The following is a 25,863-nucleotide window of genomic DNA, read 5'->3' as shown; positions in this document are numbered from 1 at the left end:
TCACTTTAATCCCCTACTATCTTTCTCCCCAAAATGCCTTGCCACTTTCTTTCCAGTGGTGGCAAACTCAATTAAAAATAGATCCTTGCAGGTTGAATATATTGATTTTTTTCAGTCATTTTCTGTTTTTTCTGACTCTTTGTTGGGTTTTCTTGATAAAGAGACTGGGGTGGCCCATTTTAAGATGAGGAAACTGAGGCAAGTTAATTGGTCACATAGCTAGGTATTATATCCATTGGCCAGATATTATATCCATTGAATCATCTAGCTATTCTCTCTGTGTGTCTGTCAGCTTCTCTATCTCTCTGTCTCTTCCTCTCTCTGTGTCTCTGTCTCTGTCTCTCCCTCTCTGTCTCTGTCTGTCTGAATCTCTGTGTCTTTCTCTCTGTTTCTATCTCTCCCTCTCTCTGTGTCTCTGTCTCTCCCTCTCTGTCTCTCTCTCTGCCTCTCCCGCTCTCTGTGTGTCTCTGTCTCGTTCTCTCTTTTTCTGTTTCTGTCTCTCTGTCTCTGTCTGAATTTCTCTGTCTTTCTGTTTTTCTCTGTCTCTCCCTCTCTCTGCCTCTCCTCTCTGTCTCTCTCTGTCTGAATCTCTCTGTGTTTCCCTCTCTCTGTGTCTCTCTTTGTCTCTGTCTCTCCCTCTGACTGTCTGTCTCTGTCTGAATCTCTCTCCCTCTCTCCCTCTTTATCTCTCTGTCTCTGTGTCTCGCTCTTCTCTCTCTCTCTCTCTCTCTCTCTCTCTCTGTGTGTGTGTGTGTGTGTGTGTGTCTGTGTCTCTCTGTGTGTGTCTCTCGGTCTCTGTCTCTCTGTCTCTGTCTCTCTGTCTTTCTCTCTCTCTCTCTATCTCTCTGTCTCTCTCTGTCTCTGTCTCTGTCTCTCTCTCTCTCCCTCCCTGTCTCTGTCTCCTCCCCCTCTCTTAATTAACATTATGTTGCATTGTGTTTTTATTTATTCTGTTAATACATTTTGAGCTGGTTCTGCCCCTCTGGGAAGTTTTGCTGCCCCCCAATTAGATGCTTCTGCCCTACACAGCCCCTTCTCACTCCGGCCTCCTTGGCAATGGACTGCCAAGGCTCCTGGAAAGGGGGCTTCAGCGTGCTCCCTCATGGTCTGTAACTTTCCAAACCCAAACACCCTCTCTCTGGCCGCCGCAGCCCCTCAGTGTGCGGTCTTCCCCTCTCGGAAGGTAAGCTCCTCGAAGTGGGGGGGGGGTCTCACCTGGAGATGTTTCCCCACAGTCAGCCCTTCACAAATGCATTTTGATTGTCAGTCAGCTGTCGGTTCTCCACAGGGTTGGGAGGGCAGGGCGATGACCCTGATGTGGATGGCTGTGGTTTGTCCTTTCTGCTTGGAGATGGCCCCGATGTCAGGGATGGGGTGCTGGGACTGGAGGGAGAGGGAGCTGTGCAAGGTCACTGTCTTACTCTTTCCTCCAGGGCCAACTGGATTCAGTGATGAGATGGAGATCAGGATGGCTGGAGGCGGACCTGGAAGACTTCATCCTTTAGGCTAAAGTCTTTCCCCAAGTCTCAGTTTGTCTGAGGAAATGTGCATTCAGTGATTAAGTCTAGCTAAGAAATGGGGGAAAAGATAACTTCTTTTACCTAGTCAAAAAACTTGTAGAATATGGTTAGTGAGAATAGACAGTATTTTATGGTTGGACCATAAGAGGAGCCATTAACTAACTTACTAACTAATTAATTCTATATCATCTTCCAAAGAGGTCCCTCTAGCATGGGAGTTCTCTCCATGAGGTACAAGAACTTGTTTTTTTTTTTTAAACTAGTGGATTGCTGCAAGCACCTACAATTGACCCTGTGCTGTGGAACATTTTTATCAAGGTCTTGCATAAGCAAAAATGTCCTGATTTTCACATAAATAATGGGCACAAAACTGGGAAGAAAGCTATCACTTTGAATGATAGTATCCGAGACTTTGATATGCTCCAAATATAATAAAATAGCTAAAAAATACATTTAATCTAAATCTTTGATTTCTATGATATAATTTCATAACATACTCTTCCCCTCCCTCTCCAAAAATAAAAAAAAAAAAGAAAGCCTTCTCTTGACAAAGAAAATCAGTTAAAGCCAACTGGCATGGTGAATGGAAATGTTTATAATATTCCCTATGCACAACCCCTCCCTAGTCTTTTTCTTTCTTTCTTTTTATCAAAAAGAAGAAATGTACTCTATCTTCTAATCCGCACAATTAGTGCCATGAGGAGGGAGGTATATTTTCTCCCCAGTTCTCTAGAACCATGATTAGTTTTTCAGTTTTTCAAAGTTTGGCTTCTTTCTTTATCATTGTTATTGTTGATATTATTTACTTTTTTTTGTCCTTATATCAGTCATTTCTAAAGAAAAATAAAAAGTTTTCCTCCTAGGTAGCAAGGATTATAGAGTGCTAAACTCAGAGTTGAGAAGATCTGAGTTCAAATTCTGCCTCAGAAACTTCCTACTATGTGACCCTCTGTAAACCATTCTGTTTGCCTCCGTTTCCTCAATTGTAAAACGGGGATAATAACATCTACCTCACAGGGTTGTTGTGAGGATCAAATGTAACAGTTCCTGGCATATAGTAGGCATTATATAAATGCTTATTCTCTTCTCCCTCTGTCTTCTAAATTCCACTTTCACTTGTGACAAAGGAAAATAGTTGATCAAAAATATCTGATGAGTGACTGCATTGTATATGATGCATACAACACTCTGTCCTGGATATCCCCTGCCTCTCAGCTATGAAAAGGGAGATAAGTTTTACTGTCTTATCTAGGACTTTTCATTACTTTTTCAATTACTCAAAGTTTGAGTTCCATTTACCTTGTCGTAGTCTCTGTATTTAGCAGGTTTGAAGTTGGGGAAAGTTTTAAGTTAGAAAAAAATTGACCTCCTTCTCAGGTGACCTACACCTTCGTGTGGGCAAAGCTATTTTTTCCAAATTTTTACTTTTGGCCAGCTTGGGATTGGAATTATGTCTCAATCAAAACTCTCACAACCTCTCTCACTTATCCAGAGAAATCTTGCCTTGGAAAGTAAACTTGTTTTAGGAACCAAAGACTGAAGGAAGTACTCTCAACTCTTTCCGCATCCAGCCTCTCCGTCTACCAGGTATTGCCTAGGAGTTCATATGTTTATTGCTCTGCTTGACAAATCTATTATATAAAATATAAGCATCCCTATTATCAATGAATATTTATTGATAATGATCAATAGTAATTCATTAATCAATTCAATCATTTGACTGAAATCCTTAGCCGGGGAGAGCCTTATGGATCAGGACAGAAGTCCCAAATTTCTGTCTTTTTAATCTCTATATACTCCTTTCACTGCCTTCCTCTCTCACAAATATTGATCCATACAACTATTATTAGGATCAATTTTTCATCTAGCCAGTTTTGGTACTAACTAAAATATCAAGAAATAACCTTAAAGAAATCAAAACCTCTAGATGAGATCCATCCTCTCAGACAGAAAAGAAGTGGGGAAGAATTCTTTCACTAAGGGGAAATTTCACTACCAATTAGACATACTGCATACTCCAGATCCAGCTGTCCTATCTACCTCATCTACTCCAGTGGGTGGAAGCATTGGCAGCCTTAATACAGCCCAGTTGTGCTTACTACCAGCTTTAGCTGGCCACCTTTCTTTACTGTGTCTTCTCAAGGTCCATCTTCTTTCCTCTTTGCCCTCACTCAAGTGATTGCAGTTGAACCCTACACCTGCCCTTCATTCACTCCTTGTTGATTTGACAGGGAAGGGGCAGACAGACACATCTAAACACCTTTCTGAGGGCAGCTAGGTGGCTAAATGGACAGAGAACTGGCCCTGAAGTTCAAATCCAGCCTCAGGGAGCCTAACATTCCCTAGCTGTGTGACCCTGGGCAAGTCCCTTAACAAGAAAGAAGGAAAGAAGGAAGGAAAAAAGGAAAGAAAGAAAAGAAAGCAAACTTTGTCGATCTCTTAGAATCCTGGACAGCAAAGGCTGGGAAATGGTCTCACCATGCTCCAACTCAAGTTCATTGCTCTCAGAACAATTGTCTCCATGTCCTAAAAAGACCCCAGCTGAATCCTCTAATCTTCAGGTTGCTAGATATTTTAGCTGGCTTATTGTTGTCCTTTATGCTCAGAGAAGACCAAAATGACAAAAATGCAGTATCTAGCTGTGGGTGATCCAAGCTTGGAAGATGCTACCATAGATCAGGCACAAATAATCTGTATGAACATTTGGGAAGGAGATGTCTCTAAATCTACACATCTTATGTTTCTCTTGAGCTGCTGCAATTCTGCTTTGCTCACAAAGCACAGTGCCTTCTTTGACACAGACACACCATATTTCACGGAGTCTCACTTGTAGTTGTTTCGAATGTTTATATGGACTATTTCCCACTCATTGTTCCTATTCCCTCTCACCTCCCCGGGATTCAATATCCTCATCTCTAAAATGAGAACATTCCCTAACAGTTTTTACCTTTCTGTATTTGGAAGGAAAGAAACAAGTGATTATTAAGCACCTGCTATGTATCTGTTACTGAAAAAACAAGCCCTTGATCCTCACAACCACCCTGCAAGGTGGGTGCTTTTATTATCCCCATTTGACAGTTGAGGACATTGAGGCAGAAGAGCTTAAGTGATTTAGTCAGGGTCACACAGCTAGGAAGGATCTGAGTCAGGATTTAATTCAGGTTTTCCTGACTCCAGGGCCAACACTGTACCTACCACCTGTACCACCTGGCAATTTTGAGAATAAGATGATAGATGGAAAACTGCTTAGAAGTTAAAAACACATTACCCCCTTTGGTATTCCCAGCACTTAGCACAGCACTGGGCACATAACTGTGGCTTAATAAATGTTTATTAACTTACGGACTGAATGCAAAGGGGCATTCAGATTGCTCCCCAGGGACACAAAGAATTATCTGGTTTAATTAACCTTTGACATGATGTGGAGAAATTCCCCTTCTCAAACATCAGATTTGCTTAAAACAGATCCAATCTGATGGACTCAAGGCATCTAAGAGATGGCAGTGAATGAGATTCACTTGGTGATCTCCTCAATTCTCAAGGATTCAATTATCCCCTCTGTGCTGATTATACTCAAACTGATTTATTTCTGCCACAGTAGCCTCTCTGCTGACCTCCAGTCTTATATCTACAACTGGATGTTCATCTCTACCTGGATGATTTGCACCTATCTTAAACCTAGCATGTTCAAAAATGAACTCCTTGAATACACTAGACTCTGTTGTTCCATGAACAAGACACTCCATCTCCCAACTCCAGGGATTTTCTCTGGCTGTCCCCATGTCTGGAAGGATCTTTGTCTCTGCCTCCTGGCTTGTAGCCCCAGCTAAAGTCCCACCTTCTATAGGAAGTCTTTCCCAAGCCTTTAACCCACCAACTTTCCACTCTTCCAAACTTCCATTATTACTACACCATTCTCCCAGTCCTCCAAAGTTCCCACCTGTGTCAACTCTTAATATCCCAAATGTCCTGTTACCAAGGCCTGTTGATTTTATCTACATTAATTCCTCTTGAATTCGCCCCCTTCTCTCCTGGCACTTTGAACATTCTGGTCCTAAGGACTGGTCTGACCATGTCACTCTCTTGCCTTTTACTCTGGAAACTCCAGTGGCTCCTAATCACCTCTAGGATCAAATATCAAATCCTGCTTGGTATTCAAAGCTCTTCACAACCCAGGTCTCTTTTACCATGATTTAGTGACATAGGCCTGGTTGTTCCAGACAAGAGACCTTGTTCTAGACCCTTGGCCATCTTCTCCAGTTGCCCCATGCCCACAATGTTCTTTTCTGCTTTCTGGCTCAAGTCACAGCTAAAATCCCTTGCTACAAAACACCTTTCCGGAGAATTCTAATGCTTTTTCTCCGATTAATTTATCCTGCATATAGGTGTTTGTACATTTTTTAAAAAAAATCTCTCCCATTATATTGAGTTTGAGAATAGGAACTGTCTTTTCCACTTTTCCAGGTGCTAAATAAATTATTGCCTATCTCTAGACCTGTTTCTTAGAGATTATTGGTTCTTTCAATTTTAATATCAAATTGCACAAGACGGCATAGGGTAGTGGAAGATTCAGATCCTGCTAACACTGCCTACCTTGGACAAATCACCTCACTGAGCTCTTCACTTATGAAACAAGATTGGTGCCATTGAATAGTGGAATATGGGTCAGACTAGGGAGTCCTTACTTAAATCTGCATTTTGATTGTTAGTGGTATGAACCCACTAGGTATATTCCTGTACCTCTTTAGCCTTTTACTAAAAAAAAAAAAAAAAAAAAAAGCCAAGGCTCTACATATCTTAAAAGTCTGTTGTGCTATATGACTCTGGGTGCACAAAAAGAGCTGTTGTGAAGCAAATGTTTTGTAAACTCTAAAATGTTATAAGTGGATTTTTCCTTTCCAGGGGAGCAGGGGCAGTTTCTCCCAAAAGTCATGGGGTTTCAGTATGATCTAAAACAAAGGCTGTGTGGCAAACTGGCAAGAACACTGGCTTTTCAGGAGCCCAGGGACACCCCTAGAAATGTTCAGTGGAGTTGGGAGTAAATGATTCCTAAAAATAAACACCCCTTTCAGTTCTAGATCCTATTGGAAAGGTGGGCAGATATCAACCTGTTCGTTCTCAACCCAAACCCAGGAAGAAGAGGTCCTAGAAGCACTCGAGTTATATGGAATCTCATCTTCCATAATACATTTAGATCGAGCCCAGAGAGGGGAAATCTTAGCTTATAGTTTATAGCCTGTTTATAGCTTAGTTTATAGCCTGATAGAGGGTTTCAAAGTACTTTCCAATTCTCTCAGCTAAGTCTCACAACAGCCCTTTAAAGTCAACTGCCATGTAGCCAGCAAGTAGCAGAAGTGGGATTTGAACGTAGGGTCCTCTGAATGCAGAGCTGTCTGCATTACCTATCTGTTACTGCAAGGCCAATATTCTCCTCTCGGCCCTCAGCACTTGGGACGCTACCAGGAAACTGCAGCCATGGGAACATTGGGTGCCAGGCATCAGTTGATGCTAGTTTCTCCACCCCCAGATCCCAAGGGAAAAAGTCCCCAGTTCCCAAGCACAGAAAAATAACTATAGAAACTGCGCAGAAAATATGCAGGTGGCCCTCAGCACTCCCAGAGTGGGCAGAGGGCTCATGGGGAATGAGGTCCAGGACTCCACCCCAAGTCCCACCCACATCCCCAACGGCGCTTTCCCCACCAGCAAACAACTGCACCCAGCACAAGGTGGGTTTTTTTAAAACAAAAAAAGCACTTTATTTAACCAAAAAAAAAAAAAAGAAAAAGAAAAAAAGCACAATGTGCCTGCAGAAAACTATTTTCTTCTGTATTTTTGTTTTTGTTTTGTTAAAAAAAAAATCCAAAAAACAAAACAAAACAAAAAAAAAAACAAAATGAACACAGGAAGCTTGTATTTTTCAATCACCGTTATCAGGCTTTTACAACATCTATAGTGAACAACATCCGCTTCAAAATCCTACGGACAGAGAGAAAAAGGACAGACAGCACCCAGTGGACACAGGGGGAGGTTTTGTTATCATTTATTTGTGAAGTTAAAAACGAGCGATAAAAAGTAAAAACTGCCATACAATTGTTTTTTTAAATTTTTTAAAGTTTTTCTTTCCCATTTTGTTTTCAGTTTCAATCTCCTCTCGAACAGATGAAATATGACAGACCAGTCCCAGGAATTTGAGAAGGGAAGGGATGGAAAGGGACGCACGTCAGGAGTCGCTACTCAAAGAGGGCAAGAAGAGAAGGATGGGAGACCAGAGACCAAGGGGGTTCGAGTGGGCCTTGCTGTTTCAGGAGGGGGCAAGGGAGATGTTTTTCTATTTTTTCTTGCAGCCCCAACACCTACTCCAAGGAATGTTCCAACTCTAACTAAAAAAAAAAAAAAGCAAGATGATTTTTTTCTTTTGAAAGTTTATTTTAAAAATAAGAAGGGGGCTGGTGGTGGTGATGTGTCTGTGGGGGGAGGGATGAATTGCCTTACCCTGAAAAAGGCAGTTTTAGGAAGGCAAGAGAGGAGATAATGAGGGGGAGAGAGGGAAAGAAGGGGGGAAAGGAAAGAATGGAAGAAGAGGGGAAGGGCAGACAGAAAGAGAGAGAAAGAGAGAGAGAGAGAGAAATTTTCATATGTTCTATTTGTTTGCTTTTTGCAGAGATTTAGTTCTTCTATGGCCGGCTCAAAATGAGGAATCCAGAGTTTTGAAAGAAAAAAGTATGTGAGACACAAGAGAGAAAGAGAGTGAGAACGAGCGAGAAGAGAGCGAGAGAGCGCAAAACACTCAGCAAGTGCTCTATCCGCCCAGCGGGGCCTGCTTCCCCCTTCACCCCACTCCCTCCTCCCCAAGGCAGCCATCGCTCTCTTGCCAAAAACAAAACAAAAACAAAACAAAAAAAACAAACAAAATAGATTTTCACAGATGAGGAAGTTCACATTCATTCGATTCATTGAGCCTGCGGAGAGGGAAGAGATAGGAATTGGTCACTACCAGGGGAAAGGGAGGAGCGGAAGAGGAGACTAGAAGGGTCGCCAGGATGGGATTAGAACAGCCTGAGGAGCAGTGTTTTGGGGGAAAGGGAGAGAAGAGAGGAAGGCAGGGAACTCCCCCCAACCCTGTGGCGACGCAGGCCAAAGGGCGGAGTTCAAATCCCTAGGCAAGTGCTCCGAAGTATGTATCTGAAATCAGACTCTCTGGCTCTTTGAACAAGAAGAATGAGAAACGACCACAGAACAGGCAGGAAGAGCGCGAGATGACTGCTCCTTCTCGGGGTGCACCCTCGTGCGGAGGAGGGCGATTCCCGGCGCTTTATCACAAACATTGTTCAAGATCATGGTGTCCCCACAACACCCCTGTGAGGTAGGTTTGAGGGTGGCAATGATCGTCATGCCCACTTCCACAGACAAGGCCGGGGTCGGGATCGGAGGCGCGGGCACGAGAGTGACACAAAGGGGGGGTTCGCAGAAGAGACTGAGCCAAGGCGGAGTGGGGGGGCAGCAGCCAGGGAGGGGCGGAAGGGGAGACCCCGGCCCTCCCCGGGCGGTCCCCTCTTCTCCGCCAAAGGTGGCGCTGACCCCAGAGAGGGGGTGCCTGCAACACACACAATCACTCAGACTTGGGGAAATGATCGCTGATAAAAAAATAATAAATCCATAACCTGGGGGAGGGGAGGAGAAAGGCTTTTTAAAACTCAAGTGGCCAGATTTACAGATTGAGAGAGAGAGACAGAGTGAGTGAGAGTGAGTTAGTTGGCTGGGATGGCAACCAACATTCAAGCTATCTGCCCGCCCCCCACCCACCCCAGGACCACCCACCAGTTCAAAAGTTCCACCTTGTATTTTTTTCGTGCTCTCCCCCAACATCACGACAGCGTTACACAGGAACAAGCAGGCTGGTGGAGGGAGGCCTCTTCTGTTTAACCTCTGGGCCCAGCACACACTGTCCCCCGTCTCGTGGGGACTCCCGGAGACCTCCGGCCACACGGCCCCCGACGCTGGCATCAAGGGCACACCCCGCAGGGGAAGGGATTTCCGGCGCTACCCACTAAGGCAGGATGGACGGTAGCCGGGGGTTGGAAGGAAAAAGGAGGAGGAGGAGGGTGGCAATTCCCACTTGCCTGCTGTCCCTGCTGTGTGGGAGGTGGCTGGGGGCCGCCAGGACCAGGGGTCTGTCCGTAGTAGGCGGCTTGCTGTCTGTAATATTCAGCCCAGGCAGCACTATAGTCAGGCTGGGAGCCCGGGGGGGCTCCGGGTCCACCACCAGTGGCCACTTGCGCTGTGGTTGGGGAGGAAGGTGGAGATACAAAGTGAGCCAGGTCCTCTCCAGTCGGACCCCCATCCCCCCAAGCCCAGAAGGCAGTGGGCACCAGCTCACCTTGTTTCTTATAGTACTCCTCCCAGGCTTTTGTGTAATCCTGTTGGGGGGGAGCACCAGGCTGCTGAGGCTGTTGGCCTAAAGAAGCATGAAGAGATGGGGACCATCAAAGGTCATGGCTCTTGCCAAACAGGGGACTCTTGGCCAGAGGAGAAATGGTATCCACATCAATCCATTTTCTTTTTGCTCCCTTGGTCACTGATGCTTCTCTTCCCCTCGAGAGGCATTCACCTTAACCCTGTCTTCTTTCTCAGTGGTCCCTCTTTCCCAACCTTACCTATTTTTTTGTAATATTCTTCCCAGGCTTTAGTGTAGTCTGACTGTCCCGTAGGTGGGGGCTGTGGGGGTTCCCCCTGGGCAGGTGGGGCCGTGGGGGCTGGTGCTGGACCTGGCACGGGGCCTGGGGGCTGCTGGTAGTAGTGTGAGTAGTAGGCAGCCCAGGCGGCATTGGGATCTGCTGCTGCAGCTGCTGCTTTATCTGGAAAATAAAGACAGATTTCAGAGGGAAAGTGTGTGGCGAGAAACTGAACCTCCTTCCCTTCTCCTATAGCTAATTACTTACTTGGGTCATGAGGAGCAGGTGGCTGCCATTGTGGATAGGTGTTGCCCCAACCCTGGGGTGGGTACTGGTGAGGAGGGGGCCCTCCAGCACTTTAAAAAAATAAGGGAAAAGGGACTGATGAGTAACAATGGAACTCAAGAGTGAGGAATTAAAATGGCAGGAGATTCTAGATCTATCAAATAAATCGCTGCGTGACCTCAGGTAGGTTCTTTTATTAGATACACATTTTGAGATAAATGGCTGGAACTTAAGAGACCAATCTCGGCTGCATAGAAGAAAAAACATCAATTTGACCTGTCAATAAATGGATTAGCTTGTCTTGGTAGTTAAAAAATGCCCCATCTCTAGAAACTTTCATGCAGAAAACAAACAGCCCCATATCTTGGACACTGCCAAGCTAACATCATATACCAATAAAGAAAAGAATCCTGGTCTTACTAACAGACCAGAGTTGTTTTGGCTGACATTTACTACAGGGAAAGCCTAGGAACAGCCTCTTAGATCTTTCTTCCTCCTATGCAACTAAAAACTGCTACCTATGTGAAAACAGCCCTGGTACTGCCACTTCACAGAACCAGAGTGAAGAAACACCACAGAGGGGATTGCCACTTGGGCTATTTGATTTCTGAGGCTATTTCAGCTCCCATGGGTAATTTGAAAATCTCCAAGAGCATTTTCAAGCTTTGACAACAAAAGGCTCTTAAGAAAGTTAAATCCAACTCTTCATTCCACCAAGAGAAATCAATAACAAATATCAAAAGGTACTTCCCATGTCACTTCATTGACACAATGGGTCTTAAAACCTGCCCCCAACCTGTTGTCCTTTCTTCTCCCAGATTCTCAGTTATAAAAGATACTCACTGAGGAGGAGCTCCTGGAGGCCCCTGGTTGAAAGGCCCTGGGTTGAAGGGCCCCATTGGGCCAGCAGGACCTGGTCCCCCAGGGCCTGGACCAACTGGACAGAGAGGACCCTGGTAGAAAAAGAAAACAAAGTCTGGGGTTTAGTACCACAAACTGCAAAGAGACAAAGACTCTGACCACATACAGTTTTTTCTTCCTTTGCAAGGCCATTGGGGTTAAGTGACTTGCCAGGGTCACACAGTCAGGATATGTTAAGTGTCTGAGACCAAATCTGAACTCAGGTCCTGAATCCAGGACTGGTGCTCTAATTGTGCCATCTAGCTGCCCTCCCAGATAATATTTTCCACAGCCCCATCCCCTGTTCCCACCTCAATCTTTTCCTCAATAAGCTGCTTGGCATGGTCAATTTGTTGAGGGGATCCCCGGATGATAAAGAGTTTGAAGTTAGGGTCCCCGTTTGGTGGGAGCTGCCGAGAGATCTCCACAAAGGCGCCTGTTTGCTGATTTATGGCTTTCACGTTCTCCCCACCTACAGTAAAGGCAAAAGAGGCTTCTGAATATGGCTGATAGAGGAAGAGTGCCTAAGAGGGAAGAGAAGCCCGTGGGGAAGGAGGCTCACCTCTGCCAATGACCAGTCCACACTTGTGAGTTGGAATGGAGAAAGTCATCTCTCCACCAGGAGGCCCCCAGTTTCCCTGGCCTCGGCCTCGACCCCTGCCTCCAGGGGGCATGCCCGGGCCCCCAGGAGGTCCTGGGGGGCCACTCTGTAAGAGAAGAAGACCAGGTGAGCTTCAGCAAATCCAGTGGTGACCCTAGAATGAAGCAGCAGTGACTACAGAGAGACTAGCTCTGCTCTTTACGCGTCCATGACAGTTTTCCTGGGAACTCCAGGGACCTCCCTTGTAAAATGAAAGGCCTAGACTGCAGGGGATTGTCCCCGTTAGCTCTAAGTCCTTCGACCCCAAGAGCAGACTTGCAAACGTAATACATTGAAGACAAAGGCCAAACGAGTGCGGACAGGACTTTGGAAGTTCTGCTCCCAGCTCCTCAGGATGCGGCTGGACGTTTTGGGCCCCCATTCCCATAGGTTCCTTCCAACCTCCATTCTGGAGCCTACCCTTAAACTCTGGAGGAGGTCATTGATGATTCGGGCAGCATGCTCACACCGGTCTGGGGGTCCCATGATATGGGCTATCTTCTCAGGACCTGTCCCATCATCTGAAACCCAATGACAACAAAAATTTAGTTTTAAAAATAATACTATGTGCCTAAAATAAAAGATTGTGAGGGGAGAAATTAATTTGAAATTAAAGGAGGTAGGTTTTTCTGTTTAGTACCCATGTTGCTTTTGGCAAAACTGCTCAACCTCTCTGGGTCTCCTTAACTAGATAAATTCTAGGGTTCCCATCCATCTCCTGTGAAACTCCTATGAAATCTAGCAGCTTTGTCTGCAATAATTAAAAAGACAAGAGAAATCTTGAAAACATGGGGTTTTTTAAAACTAGGGAAGGGATGTACAAATTTTGACATATATAATGAAGTGACATATTAAAATGAAACCATGGTTAAGTCATACAATCAAAAAAGCAGCATCAAAACATTTATACACTAGGACAACATAAATTCAGAAGATATGAGTGCACAGGATGCTTGTTCTTTTAATTAAACTCATTTGTATCCATTGAAAACAAAAGGTAAAATTTTGGAGCTCATATTTCTATGTACAATTGCTTTCATTGTATTTAGAATCATTTGCTAATTGTTACTAAGTTAAAAACAACTTTTCTTGTTAAATCCTGTGCAGCATTGATTGTCGTGGTCACTTTGTCAGGGACTACATGATTTCTGAGTCCCTCCCCCTCTGATGGTTGGTCCAGCACCATTTTCTCACTTGTAGAGATGGATTTAGTAGGATACCTGATAGAAAAGCTAGTGGTCACTGTCCCCAAAACATCTTTCACCCTTCATTACCAGGGTAGCTGTAGATAGTTAGTCCCACAAAAGAGAACTGGGCTAGTTAATGTAAAGCAGTAACAGGTCAACTAATGGGTTTGCTCTCCATCCCTCTCCCCCCAGCAATGACTCTGGATCTTAAACATTACTCTCTTTCCTCAGAAATATAAACAGGTCATACATAGTAAGTGCAGTCTTAATCTCAAGCTGATTTGCCATTGAAAGGAAATTAACTTGAGAGCCAGGGTTCAAGGCAGGTAAGTAAGTATTAAGTGTGGACTGAGGAAATGGCGTCTTCACTGGGTCACGGGTGTTATGACCCACTCTCACACAGGAAGGGAAGTTACATACATAGTACATACTAAGGGAGAAAAAATATTCTTAGTGGAATCTGAGAATCAAGGACTCCCAATCTATCTCCAAATATCTGAAGAAGAAAAATATAGAAAAAGTCACACAGAAGCAATTTTAACTCAATTACATAAGGACTTTAGATTTTATCTCCCTAAGCTTCCTTTTCTGGGTTTAAGAATTAGCTTATGAGGAAAAGTCTTCTAATAATCTGAGCAAATTTAACAATGGAATTGGCTACTTCTAAGGATAATTGAGTTCCTGGTCATTCCAGGTAGAAGACAGATGGATGACCATAGATAGGATGGTCTAGAGCAGGGGTCCTCAAACTACAGCCCGCAGGCCATATGCGGCAGCTGAGGATGATTATCCCCCTTATCCAGGGCCATGAAGTTTCTTTATTTAAAGGCCCACAAAACAAAGTTTTTGTTTTTACTATAGTCCGGCCCTCCAACAATCTGAGGGACAGTGAACTGGTCCCCTATTTAAAAAGTTTGAGGACCCCTGCTCTAGAGATTCCTACCCTGGGTACAAGAACTATAAACTCCCTGGGACTCCTTCCAAATGAAGACTCAAAGGAACTAGTCTATAAATTGTCTTTAACTTGTTAACAGGAGTCTGACCTTGTTTGAACTGTATCCGGACACCAGCGTCACTTTGTATTTTTTTGATCATTTCTCCACTCCGGCCAATGACCACACCAACAGAATGTCTGGGCACTGGCACCTGAGTAAAGGACACAAAAAGGAAAACCAAGGTGATCTACATCCCCCTGTCTCTGCTGCCAGGCACAAAAGATACCCTTCACAATGCCCCCTCTCATCCCTAACCCTGGTGACCCAGGAGAAAGCATTCTTACATCTATCCCACCGCCAATCCTGGATCCATATTCATTCCGGTCCCCAAAGCCTCCTTGGTCACGTTCTCGGAGGATATCCATCACCATCTCACAGGCTTGCTACAACATGTGGTATGCATAAGCAGCAGCAGGACATGAATGGATTCTTTCCCTAATTACTTTTTTGTTCCCCCAAACCTCACCACCCCAGTAGAAGATATAGCAGTCTGCTGGATCCCACCAGAATACCCACTATACTCAGGTGAAGCTTAACATTATCAATGGTTGGTAGGCAAAATTGGATCCTAGGGTCAAAGTAAAGGGAAAATAGAGGGGAAAAAAACAACTTTGCAGACATCTAAGAACCAACTACTCCAGAGGGAAAACCTAAAATAAACTGAAACTAGGCCAAGGGACTTTTGGGGTACCAGGGCCAAAGAGCTGGGGCGATTTTTATCTTCTTATATTCAAGGAAGTCAGAACTGAGGAGAAAAAAAATGCAACCCCTTTCCTCAGCCATTATCTTTGCCAAAAACCATCTCCAATGAAGCCTGAACTCCACTTCCTTCTGTCCAACCCCAGTCTACAGCAATTTAATTAATGTCTCACCCCTTCAAGTCTTCCTGATCACCCTTTTCCTCTCTTTTCTTTACCTGTACTTTATAAGGGTCTCCAATAATCCGGAGAGGTTTGTCCACATTGGTATTTTGGGATCCATCTTGAATTAAAATCATCTTCACTCCAGCTCGCTCCTGTATAACCACCAATGCCACAGTTAATGATAGACTCTTGCTCAACAGGTCAGGGCAAGGGCAAGGGCTGGCAGAGTCATAGGATTCACACAAAGGATTCAGGGAAGGACAAGTGATAAGAGGGCTCTGAGAGACTCTGCTGAATGGCGGCAGAGAACAATACCAAGCCCTATGGTACTGTTCAAGGTAAACCTTCTTGAGAAAGGGAGGGGACTGGATCTGGAAGAAAGCTGTCCTTAGGGTCATTCTCACACCTGCAGCTGCTTAATGGTCTCCCCGCCTTTGCCAATCACCAGTCCTGCCTTCCCTGCAGGAATCATGATCTCCTGCACTGTGCCGTTCTGACCCCCATTTGAATTATCATGGAATTGTCCAGGAGGGCCACCTCGTCCCCGAGAAACAATGTCATCCAGCATCATCTTTGCTTTCCTGGGAAAAGAGAAGAGGAATATACCAATAAGGTTATGTTGGTTTCCTGATCAACAACCTCATTAAGGAATACAGACAGATGTTTAGGGGAGAAGATAGCCAATCACTGCTTAAGTATTTGAACCAGCAAGATGTAGAATTCAATTTCTGAAGGGCAAAAAAGGCCCAGAGAAACAAACATTAGACTCCAAATACAACCAACCTTCTCACCCCCCAGCCCATATACCACATCAATATTCATTCACTCATTCATTTCTCTGAGAGGCCCTAAGCACATGGATGTGAATTGTATTCCCTTCCTAGAAAGAGGCAGCAAAATCAGAGTACATACTGCACTGATTCTGGGGCTCCTGTCAGTGACACACTTCGCTCTGGTAAGCCACCGCTGTCTGAAAAAGAAGGACATAGAGTCAGGGACCAAGGTATCTAGAAAAAAGAAACTTTCCCCGATTCAGATAAAGCTAGAGAAATTCTTACTAAAATACTTCTTTGGCCACCCACTCAGCCTACAGAGGAAGTAAATTCTACTTTAGATATTTGTTTTTCTGAAACTTCAGTCATGTCAATTCTTCATGATTTCATCTGGGACAGGTTCAGATATATAGCGGACTGTATGACTTTGAGATAGTGTGTGTGTGATGTTTCAAAGAACCGATTGTCAAAGACACAAAAATAGGAACAGCCAATCAATGTAGTTCCAAAAGACAAAAGTTTGTATTCAACAGAAACCCAGGTTAATGCATTCCTTGACTACAGACTTGTAGTCAATGAATGAATTGTAGATCCTCACAAGGAGTCTTCCCATACCTGGTGAGATCTGTACTTTGCAGCCTGAGTCCTGCTGGATCTTGTTGATTTGTTCACCACCTCTGCCAATGACTGGATGGGACAAAATTAAAAAGAAAAAATGTAGACAACAACCCAGAATTCAGGAGGTTTTTGTTTTGTAGTAGCTAATTCCTCCCCCTTCTCAGATCTTCAGGAAAGAGGGCAGTAACCACTCCAAAAGCTACAGTGTCCAGAGAAGATTAGGGTGGGGTGAAGGGCACAATTAAAATGAGAACAAGAGACTCTTTCAAACCAGAGATGTCTGGCCTGGCACAATCTCACAGGAAGCTGGCCCTCAGAAGCCACGATAATAGGGCCCCTGACCAAGGTGAGGCTGGCAGCTTCTACACTCCCCCCATTTTATTTCAGCACAGGCCCACACTTACTTAGTCCTACCATGCCATCAGGGACACGGTATTCTTCCGTCATTGAAGACCTGCAAAGTGATAAATGGGGAAATCACCGATTCAAAAGTGAACAAGGAATATGGACAAAAGATTTGAGGGGTCACCTAGAACAAGAGTAGCTGCCCTAATACAAAGAACTGCAGGGATTGCTCAACTCAAAAATACATGCACCAGCCAATCTACATATTGAGAAAAGTTTCTTGAGGTACTATTGGCTGCTTACATAAAGACAAGGAGAACATCTGAGTGATGTGAATAACAATCTATGAAATCTCAAGCCATAGACAACAGCACAGATCATGATATAACATACCTTTCCCTTCCCAGGCCAGAGGCTGACCTTTTATTTTTGAGAACTGAGGTCATATTATCAAATGAGATAACATGTAAAGTTCGTTGCTAATCTTAAAATGCTATATAAATGCTAGCTATTATTATTCATTTCTCTAAGCCTATTTCTTCCTATTTACAAGAGGAACTTGGATAAGATGCTCTCTAAGGTCCTTTTCAGCTCTTACTCTACAGATCTAACAGATTCTTGGGACAACCCTAGAAATGTTATTACAGGAAACAAGCTCTTACAGAAGTCAGATAAAGACTCATACCAGCCCCTTCCCCCTCCCACCATGAGGAAGCAGGAATAACTGAACCCACACCTTCCTTGAGCCAATAGAAAGTTATAAATTTCTTCCACAAAACCCATGGACACAAGTATAAAAAAAAAGAAATAAGATTTCAATTTTACTTTTTCCTACCTAATTTCTCAAAGAAGTGCTAAGACAAAATAACCAAATTCACTAATTTAAATAACCTAAATAACTGAATATTCTGATGCTAGGGCTCTATTGGCAAATCTGAAGGAAGGGTTAAGAGTAGAGAACAAGAAATTCTTCAAACTGTGGCTTACCTGGGAGGAGGATGGATAGGCCCAAGTTGAGAACTGAGAGCTGAAAAAAAAAAAAAATCAAAAGGAATATTGGTCTGGTGCTAACTGGTAGCCAACAAAAGGTCTTGATTCCATAGCATTTTAAGATTAACAAAATGCTTTCCTCACAACACAAGGAGAAAAGAAATGTAAAGATGATAGTACTCCATTTAACAAATCCCTAAATCCTCTATGCTTTGTGGCCTTAGCAGGTACTCAGAAAACATTTGGGAGCCTGAGAATCAGCATCATTGGACGTAATTTCCCAAGCATTTCATCTTAAAGACAAGTTAACACTTGGCAAAGACCACTCTCAGAACCAGGCCCTTGCCCAAATACAAAACTCTTTGAAACCACATTAAAATGGACTTACAGTCGCCTTGGGCTGCCAGTTTCTTGCTCTCAGGCTGATCTGTGGAATTAAGAAGATGTTAGATGCAGCCTCTACCACTGCTGCTTCAGAACCAGCATTAATGCCATTTTTTTAGGCATATAGATCTGAAGATAGCCCCCCTCCCAAATCTGGAGAGACTGACAGTAGACTGAAAACAAATACAAGTGTCAGATTTTCAACTCCAGGGCTAAAAAAGCCCTTTATAACAAGTGGAACAATGATTTAAGGGACAAAGCCACAGCATTTTCTGCTGAGAAAGAACCAAGCTTTACTTGTAATAATAATAAGAATGAGGTTTCAGGATGGAAGAATTGCTTTGGTTTATTATCATGGCTTCCATTGGTAACTGAGTGTTTACTTGGTACCAAACTCTAAATCAGACCTCATGTTTGCCATGTTCCATGTGGGGATTTTTTTTCTGGAATTACTAGATTCACAACTATATCAATTGTCTCATCCCAACCCAAATTTAATATTCTGCTATTGTAGGATACCAAGGGGGGGAAAAAAAAAGAATCAACAGAAGTTGGTGAAACTTTTGCAAAAAACACAACAAGTTTTTAAATTAAAAAAAAAAAAAATCTAACACATATTCATGCCACACAGCCACTATTTCTATGTCGTTCTCCCCACCTTCCCCTGAAGTTACATAAGTCAGGAGTTACCTCCATCTTCCAACTGTCTCTTTTGGCCCCCAAACCCAAAATCTGGAGTGCTGTTATTGACGGTAGTAGCTGCATCGCCTCCAATTTTTGCTGCTATCTGAAAATTAATTAAGAGTAGCGAGAATTAATAGCAAAAAGACAATGGTGTTTAAAGATGTGAAAAGAGGGTATAAGAGAAAAAAAGTTCTTCCTCCTGTAGATATTGGTTCCCCAAATTATCACTTGTTACTTGATATTAAGATTCTTTAGTTGACTGCTATTCACTTCCAAATAGCCTTTTAGCGAAAATATGAAATAGTTTTTGTTTAATGCTTCAAATTTGAGATTTCATCTAAAAACTTAGTAATTCCCTCTTTTTTTCCCCCCTTGGTGTAGTAGCTGAATCTAGAAAACTTTCCAGGTCAAACAGAAGTGAAACTATAAGGACCTGAAGAACTATTTGGTCCTTTTACTGAGGTCAGGGTGGCCGAATATATTCTGCCTCCTTCTTCCTCCTTGATGTACTCATAACAGCAAGATATATATATATATATTTACATTCCTCAAAGGTGTTGCTCTTACTAACAGTGAAAGCAAGGGTCCTCTGGGACTCAGAAATTTCAAAGCTGGTAGCAATCTCTTCCCACCAGTTCTCCCAGCATGCTTAAGAGCAGGCTCTTCCTTAGTTCACTTTCACATATTCAGTTTTAAAGTTCTCAATATAGAAGCCTATGTTCCTAGGATTCCAATTTGCATGGGCCACAAAGCTTACTAGAGGCTGGTTCACAACCAAGGAAAAAACCACTTCAAACAAACTCAATCTCACTAAACTAGACTAGCCTCTGTAGGAATAATTGTCAAGCAGTCCAAGGAACAAGAACTCAGGACTTGGGCCATTCAATTAGCCCTTCCTCACACCGCTTAAACTTGTGCCTCAGGCGTTGCCCGCCTCCAAGATCCCACGCAGGCAAAGCTCCGAAACACCTAATCCTCCTTCCACCACAAGCTATGCCCACAAACCACACAGGCAGGCATGTGGGCGTTCCTCTAACGGGACAGCCCTGAGTTTTCCTGAGTCCTAGAACCCTCTCCTTCACCAAGGTTGGCACTCAGAGCCAGGTGGAAGACAAGGTTGGTTCCCATCATGACAAGATGTGGTCATTCTTTTCCCAAAACACCAAGCTGGAAAGAGGGGTGGAGGGAGGAGAGGGACCCTCATCTGGAAGTGCTCTAGATGGCCACTTGCAGGGACCCCCGGCCGAGACAGACTTCCAGCACCCTCCCCTCCCGCATTTCTGATGACCGGAACACACTACATTCCCTCCAGAAGGTCCAGATGATAAACAAGAAGAAACTCGTTCTTCAGATACAAAAAAGTCAAACGTGTTTTTACTGTGCTGCTCTAACAACATCCTCCCTCCCCAAGAAAACATGAGAGGCGCAGGGTGCTCTGAGGAGTTACTAAGACTCTCACACCAGAGAGCCCACCCAGGGTCCCCAAGCCCTCGAGGAGAGCCCTACCCTACCCCTATCCCAACTTTGGGAAACCCCACAGAGCCACTGCAGGGAAAGCCCGGAGCTCTGGGAGAAGAAGGTGCCCGGAGGGACGAGGGTGGAGGTGGAACCGTGCCCCTTTCCGAGTCTCCCTCCTCCCACGGAGGAGAAAGAATGAATGGGAAAGTCACTGCACCCACTCCCACTCCCCCCACGTGCCAAAATCTAAGCGAGAAGGTCACAGTGCCCCTTCCCACACCTTACTTTTGCCTCCCCCCGCACTGACATAATGAGTAGAGGGGTGCTGGCACCTCCTGACTTTAGGGCTGGGGGGCTTATGGTCCCTTCCTCCTTTTCTCACTCCTGGGAGGAAGAAGCAATTAAGGAAGATGGGACACTCTCTTCCTTTCCACTTTTCCCCGCCTCCCAAAGTGCAGGAACGAGGAGGGCCTGGGGGTGCCGGGCTCTCGGCTGGCCGAACTCCAGAGGTTAGGCCCCCTAGAGAACCCAGCTCCCAGCCCCGGTCCCCAGCCCCCATGGCCCCCACGTGCCCCCCCCCAGCTCCGCGCGCGCGCGCACATGCCCCCTCCTCAGCCCCCCCACGTGACCCCAGCCTCGCGCTCCCTCCTCCCCCCGCCCCCCGGCGCTGCCGCCGCCGCCGCCTCCTCCTCCTCACCTGCCGGGCCCGCTGCACGGCATCCGCGAAGGCGTCCTTGCGGATTCCCGGGGCTCCCCCTCCGGGTGGCGGGGCCGAACCGGGGCCTGGTCCTCCGCCCCCTCCACCTCCCCGGTCCCCGGCACCCGGCGCTCCTGGCGGCGGCCCCCCGGCTCCCCCGGCGCCAGCCCCGGCTCCGGCTCCGGTCCCGGCGCCTCCTCCTCCTCCAGCAGGCGGCGGAGGCCCCGGCGGCGGCCCCCCAGTGCTGTAGTCCGACATGGCGGCCGGGCAGGGCGTCCCCTCAGGGGGCGGGGGGGCGAACGGGGCTGAGGCGACGCGGCTGGGCCCGGGCTGAGGCGGCGGCGGCTCAACGCGGGAACAAGGCCTCGCTCCACACGGCCGCAAAGGAGTCTGGGAGCAGAGCGGCTGGGGAGAGGAGGAGGGCGGGGGAAGGGCGGCGGGGCGAGACTAGAGAGGGGAAGGAGGGAGGCTTGTTGCTGGCGTGAAGGGCAGCGCCACTCAGCCAATGACCAAGGGTCTCAGCGTTTGCAGAGCCAATGGTGAGCCCTGGATCAGGCAATGAAGGCCAGCAATTCGGGAGGGCCCCAGGAAGGGAGGGGTGGAGAGGGGGGCACACAGTTCAACCAATCCAAAGGAGACAGAGACGTGGGGGGAGGGGAAGGCGGGAGACGCAGGGAGATGGACAGCTCGCAGAATCAATCCACGGTGAGTGCTCCGTGGGAAGGTGGAGAATTCCGGCCCGCCAGAGAAAACGAGGGGACCAATTAGACGAGAATTCCAGAATCGGGAGGCGGATTCGAGACAAGATTGACATCTACGACAAGGCAATCGCACGGGAAGGACGGCCAAAGTGAACTCTCTCGTGAGCGCCAGAAGGAAGTGGGCTGGCTTCCAAAATGATTGATATTTATGAGATCCAATCAAGTTTACATAAGAGTAAGGGGCAAGTTAGTATAATGACTGCCATGAATATAAACCAAACCCTTACGAATAAGGACTTGATGAGGCTGGTCTTGTTTCATGACTGATGTCCACAATAACCACTCTCCTTTCAGCTGTTATACTGCCAAACAAAGTCAAAGGTTAAATTGCAAGGGCGGGACTTACTTGATTGACATCAACCCGAACAAGTAGAAAGGAGACAAGAAAAATCAATTTTGATGGGAGCCAATGGAGAGATAGCTGCATCGGGGCAGGCCAAACCTCCAGACGGCAGGCAAGAATTGGCTGAAGGAGAATGACTAACTGCTTTGCTGGCCAATGAGATAAAGGGTTCTTTTCCCTCCCTTGCGCGGTAGGAATCTGCTGGCGCCTGGGGTCTGCAGAGGAATTTGAGCACGTGGTCTGGAGCTACATGCCCTCAAATGAAGCCAGGCGTGGGATGCGAAACAGGGAAAACTCAGGATGTTGGGCCGCTAGTTCCCTACCCCACAGACCAGGCAATCCAAGAACTTTTGAGCCAAAAGTCTCTTTCTATACTTAGTGTCTTACACATAGGTTGAGGGCCTCCAGATCTTCAAGCCCACCCCCTCCCAGTCTCCCTCTTCCCGGGGTTGCTTGATCTTCAAGGCTGTCCTCGGCCACCAGCTTTGTGCACAAAACTGACAAGCATTTAGTAGCATGCTGGAAATCCAAGGGCAAAAGCTGAACGGGTGTTGCCCACTGGGAGGTCATCCATTTCATAGGATGATACATTGTCTCTTTGAACTTCCACCTATTGTTCCTAAATCTGCATGGGGATCCGGCAGAATAGTGTGTTTCGACTTTGACATGACCACTTGTGAATCCTAGAAGACAGCTATCTTGCCCCTCCTAGTTCTCTTTCCTAGCCTTAATAAATGTTTTGACTTGAGACCCTTTACCTTACTGATTCCCTTTCTCTGAATGGCTTCTAGCACATCTGGCATTCTAGAATATCCATCTTTTCTAGAAAGTGTTATAAATTAGTAACGTTCTAGATGGGGTCTAACAGGGCAGAGGACACTGAGACCATCATCTCCCTAATCTTATACATGAGGCTTTTTTAATGCAGCCTTATATTTTCTTTACCTTGGTAATCAAGATCAACCTGTTGATTCATGTTGAGTTTATAATTTAGGAAAAACTAAAGATCTGTTTCAGACCATCAAGTTGCATTTCCCCCCTTCTTCCCCTCCCCCCCCCCCCCCCCATTTTGTACTTTTGGAATTTGATTTTTTAAGCCAAGTATAACACTTTTACACTTGTTCTCATTGCATTTCAACCTTTTAGATTTGGCTGCACAATCTAGCCAAAAGGCCATCAAAGCAGAGCCAGCAGGAGGATGGAATCTAGTTTGTGCATGAGTTTAAAAGTGATGAATGTTTATTTTAACAACAAAAATGTATTTATTATTTTTACTTAAAAGGCAAAACCCAATCTTTTCTGGTAAACTCCCTTTACCTATCAAGATTGTTTTGAATCTGTGCTAAATCATTCCTGTTTTGTACTTTGTGCAAATATCTTAAGGAATCTTTATTCCTTTATTCTTTATTCAAATGAATGATGATAGCAGAAGGCCAAACACTTGTACCTGGGTGAAAGTATTTCACTGGAAACTTCTTTCCAATTTGGTATTAAACTATTAATGACTACTCTTGGGGTCTAGCTATTCAATGAATTCCAAATCTATTGTACTATCACTGATTGAATCCAGGTGGCTCTATCCCTTCTTAAGAATATCAGGTGAAAACTTGCCAGATGTTTGCTTAAATCTACTTCAAGGAGACAGGTTCAGTGGATAGAGTGCTGGGCTTGGAGTTAGAACAAACCTAAGTTCAAATCCAGTCTCAGTCACTAACTATGACCCTGAGCAAGTCACTAAACCTGTTTGCTTTAATTTACTGGAAAAGGAAATGGAAAACCATTCCAGTATCTTTGACGAGGAAATCCCTTGGACAGTTATAATCTATGGAATCACAAAGAGTCAGACATGACTATACAATTACTGTTGAAACACTTTTGTATCCACACAGGAAGAGTTTGAGTCTTGATTGTAATTATATTAATAAAACAGTAGAGATAATGTAATGTAAACAGAAGACCCACACTCTTAATTCAATCAACCAGTTGTATAGGTTTAAACAAACTTAAACTAGGTGCAATAAGTCTTTAATCAATTTGAGGGAGAGTGAAGTACTTTGCCTTATTGGGCAAAAGCAGATAGTCCACATAGGAAATGTTTTGTTCTGGTTGAAGAAAATCAGCCTTGTCTCTTCAGTCCCATGGTATTTTTTCTTTTCTTTGCAAAAGATTTGAAAACCATTGATTATGGCTCAGCAATCATACCTTTCATCTGTGTCAGGTAGTTTGAACTCAAGGACAACTAAATGATCTCTTATTGTCTCCTAGTTAATCTTAGATTTTAACCTCCTATTTTAATACAGTCCATTCCAAACCAAGGAATTAATCAGAGAAAACAGAAGCAAACTTGCAGTTGTCATCACCTGATTTAACCCAAGCAGCTGTTTAAGTGGCCCTTTCTTTGATATTTCTGTTTCTTCAATATAACAAACAAGTCAACAAACTCTGAGAACAATAACAACAAAATTTTAAAATCCACAAACATTTTTTTGGGCCCAAGCTGGCATCTCCAGTACTGGGTTTAGTTAGCAATAAACGTTTATTTAGCACTTTAAGATGTGCTAAGCATTATGCTAAGTACTGAGTTCTCTAGTAATAATGACATTCTTTTTATTTTTTTATTAAAGCTTTTTATTTTCAAAACATATGCATGGACAATTTTTCAACATTAGCCCTTGCAAAACCTTGTGTTCCAATTTTTCCCTGCTTTCCCCCATGCCCTCCTCCAGACAACAAGTAATCTAATATATGTTAAACATGGTAAAAATATATGTTAAATCCAATATATGCATACATATTTATATAATTATCTTGCTGCACAAGAAAAATCAGATCAAAAAAAATGAGAAAGAAAATAAAATGAAAGCAAACAACAAAAAGAGTGAAAATTGATCCACACTCAGTCCCCATAGTCATCTTTCTGGGTGTAGCTGGCTCTTCATCACTGAACAATTGGGATTGACCTGAATCATCTCATTGTTGAAGAGAGCCATGTCCATCAGAATTGATCATTTGTATAATCTTGTTGTTGCCATGTACAATGATCTCCTGGTTCTGCTTATTTCACTGAGCACCAGTTCATGTGAGTTTCCCCAGGCCTCTCTGCAATCATTCTGCTGGTCGTTTTTTACAGAACAATAATATTCCATAATATTCACATAACATAATTTATTCAGCCATTCTCCAATTGATGGGCATCGACTCAGTTTCCAGTTTCTTGCCACTACAAAGAGAGCTGCTACAAACATTCTCGCAAATACAGGTCCCTTTCCTTTCTTTAAGATCTCTTTGGGATACAGGCCCACTAGAGACACTTCTGGATCAAAGAGTATGCTCAGTTTGATAACTTTTTGAGCATAGTTCCAAATTGCTCTGCAGAATGGCTGGATCCATTCACAGTTCCACCAACAATGCATCAGTGTCTCAGTTTTCCCACACCCCCTCTAATAGTCATCACTATTTTTTTCTGTCATTTTAGCTAATCTAAGAGGTATGTAGTGGTATCTCAGAGTTGTCTTAATTTCCATTTCTCTGATCAATGTGATTTAGAACATCTTTTCATGACTAGAAATGGTTTCAATTTCTTCATCTGAAAATTGTCTGTTCATATCCTTTGACCAAGTATCAATTGGAGAATGGCTTGAATTCTTAAAAATTTGAGTCATTTCTCTATATATTTTAGAAATGAGGCCTTTATCAGAACCTTTAACGGTAAAAATGTTTTCCCAGTTTATTGCTTCCCTTCTAATCT

General features: G+C 44.4%; 1 protein-coding gene across 1 annotated transcript; it reads right to left on the bottom strand.

Annotated features, from left to right (window-relative positions):
• Window positions 1–7,544: 7,544 nt before the first annotated feature.
• KHSRP (KH-type splicing regulatory protein) lies at window positions 7,545–21,467 on the bottom strand. Its single transcript, XM_051971749.1, has 19 exons — window positions 21,012–21,467; window positions 18,863–18,959; window positions 18,177–18,215; window positions 17,786–17,825; window positions 16,858–16,907; window positions 16,451–16,522; window positions 15,975–16,032; window positions 15,469–15,643; window positions 15,116–15,214; window positions 14,484–14,582; window positions 14,248–14,350; window positions 12,438–12,538; window positions 11,940–12,084; window positions 11,689–11,849; window positions 11,321–11,430; window positions 10,460–10,548; window positions 10,175–10,375; window positions 9,898–9,975; window positions 7,545–9,798 (listed from the first exon to the last, which is right to left on the bottom strand). The coding sequence occupies exons 1-19, from the start codon at window positions 21,267–21,269 to the stop codon at window positions 9,524–9,526; spliced, it is 2,250 nt and encodes a 749-aa protein (XP_051827709.1). The 5' UTR covers window positions 21,270–21,467; the 3' UTR covers window positions 7,545–9,523.
• Between the last annotated feature and the right edge of the window lie 4,396 nt (window positions 21,468–25,863).

Source organism: Antechinus flavipes, chromosome 1 (assembly GCF_016432865.1).
Source record: "Antechinus flavipes isolate AdamAnt ecotype Samford, QLD, Australia chromosome 1, AdamAnt_v2, whole genome shotgun sequence".
Classification (NCBI taxonomy): Eukaryota; Metazoa; Chordata; class Mammalia; order Dasyuromorphia; family Dasyuridae; genus Antechinus; species Antechinus flavipes.
The sequence above is the reverse complement of the archived record's forward strand: the minus strand, read 5'-3'. Positions and strand labels throughout refer to the sequence as shown.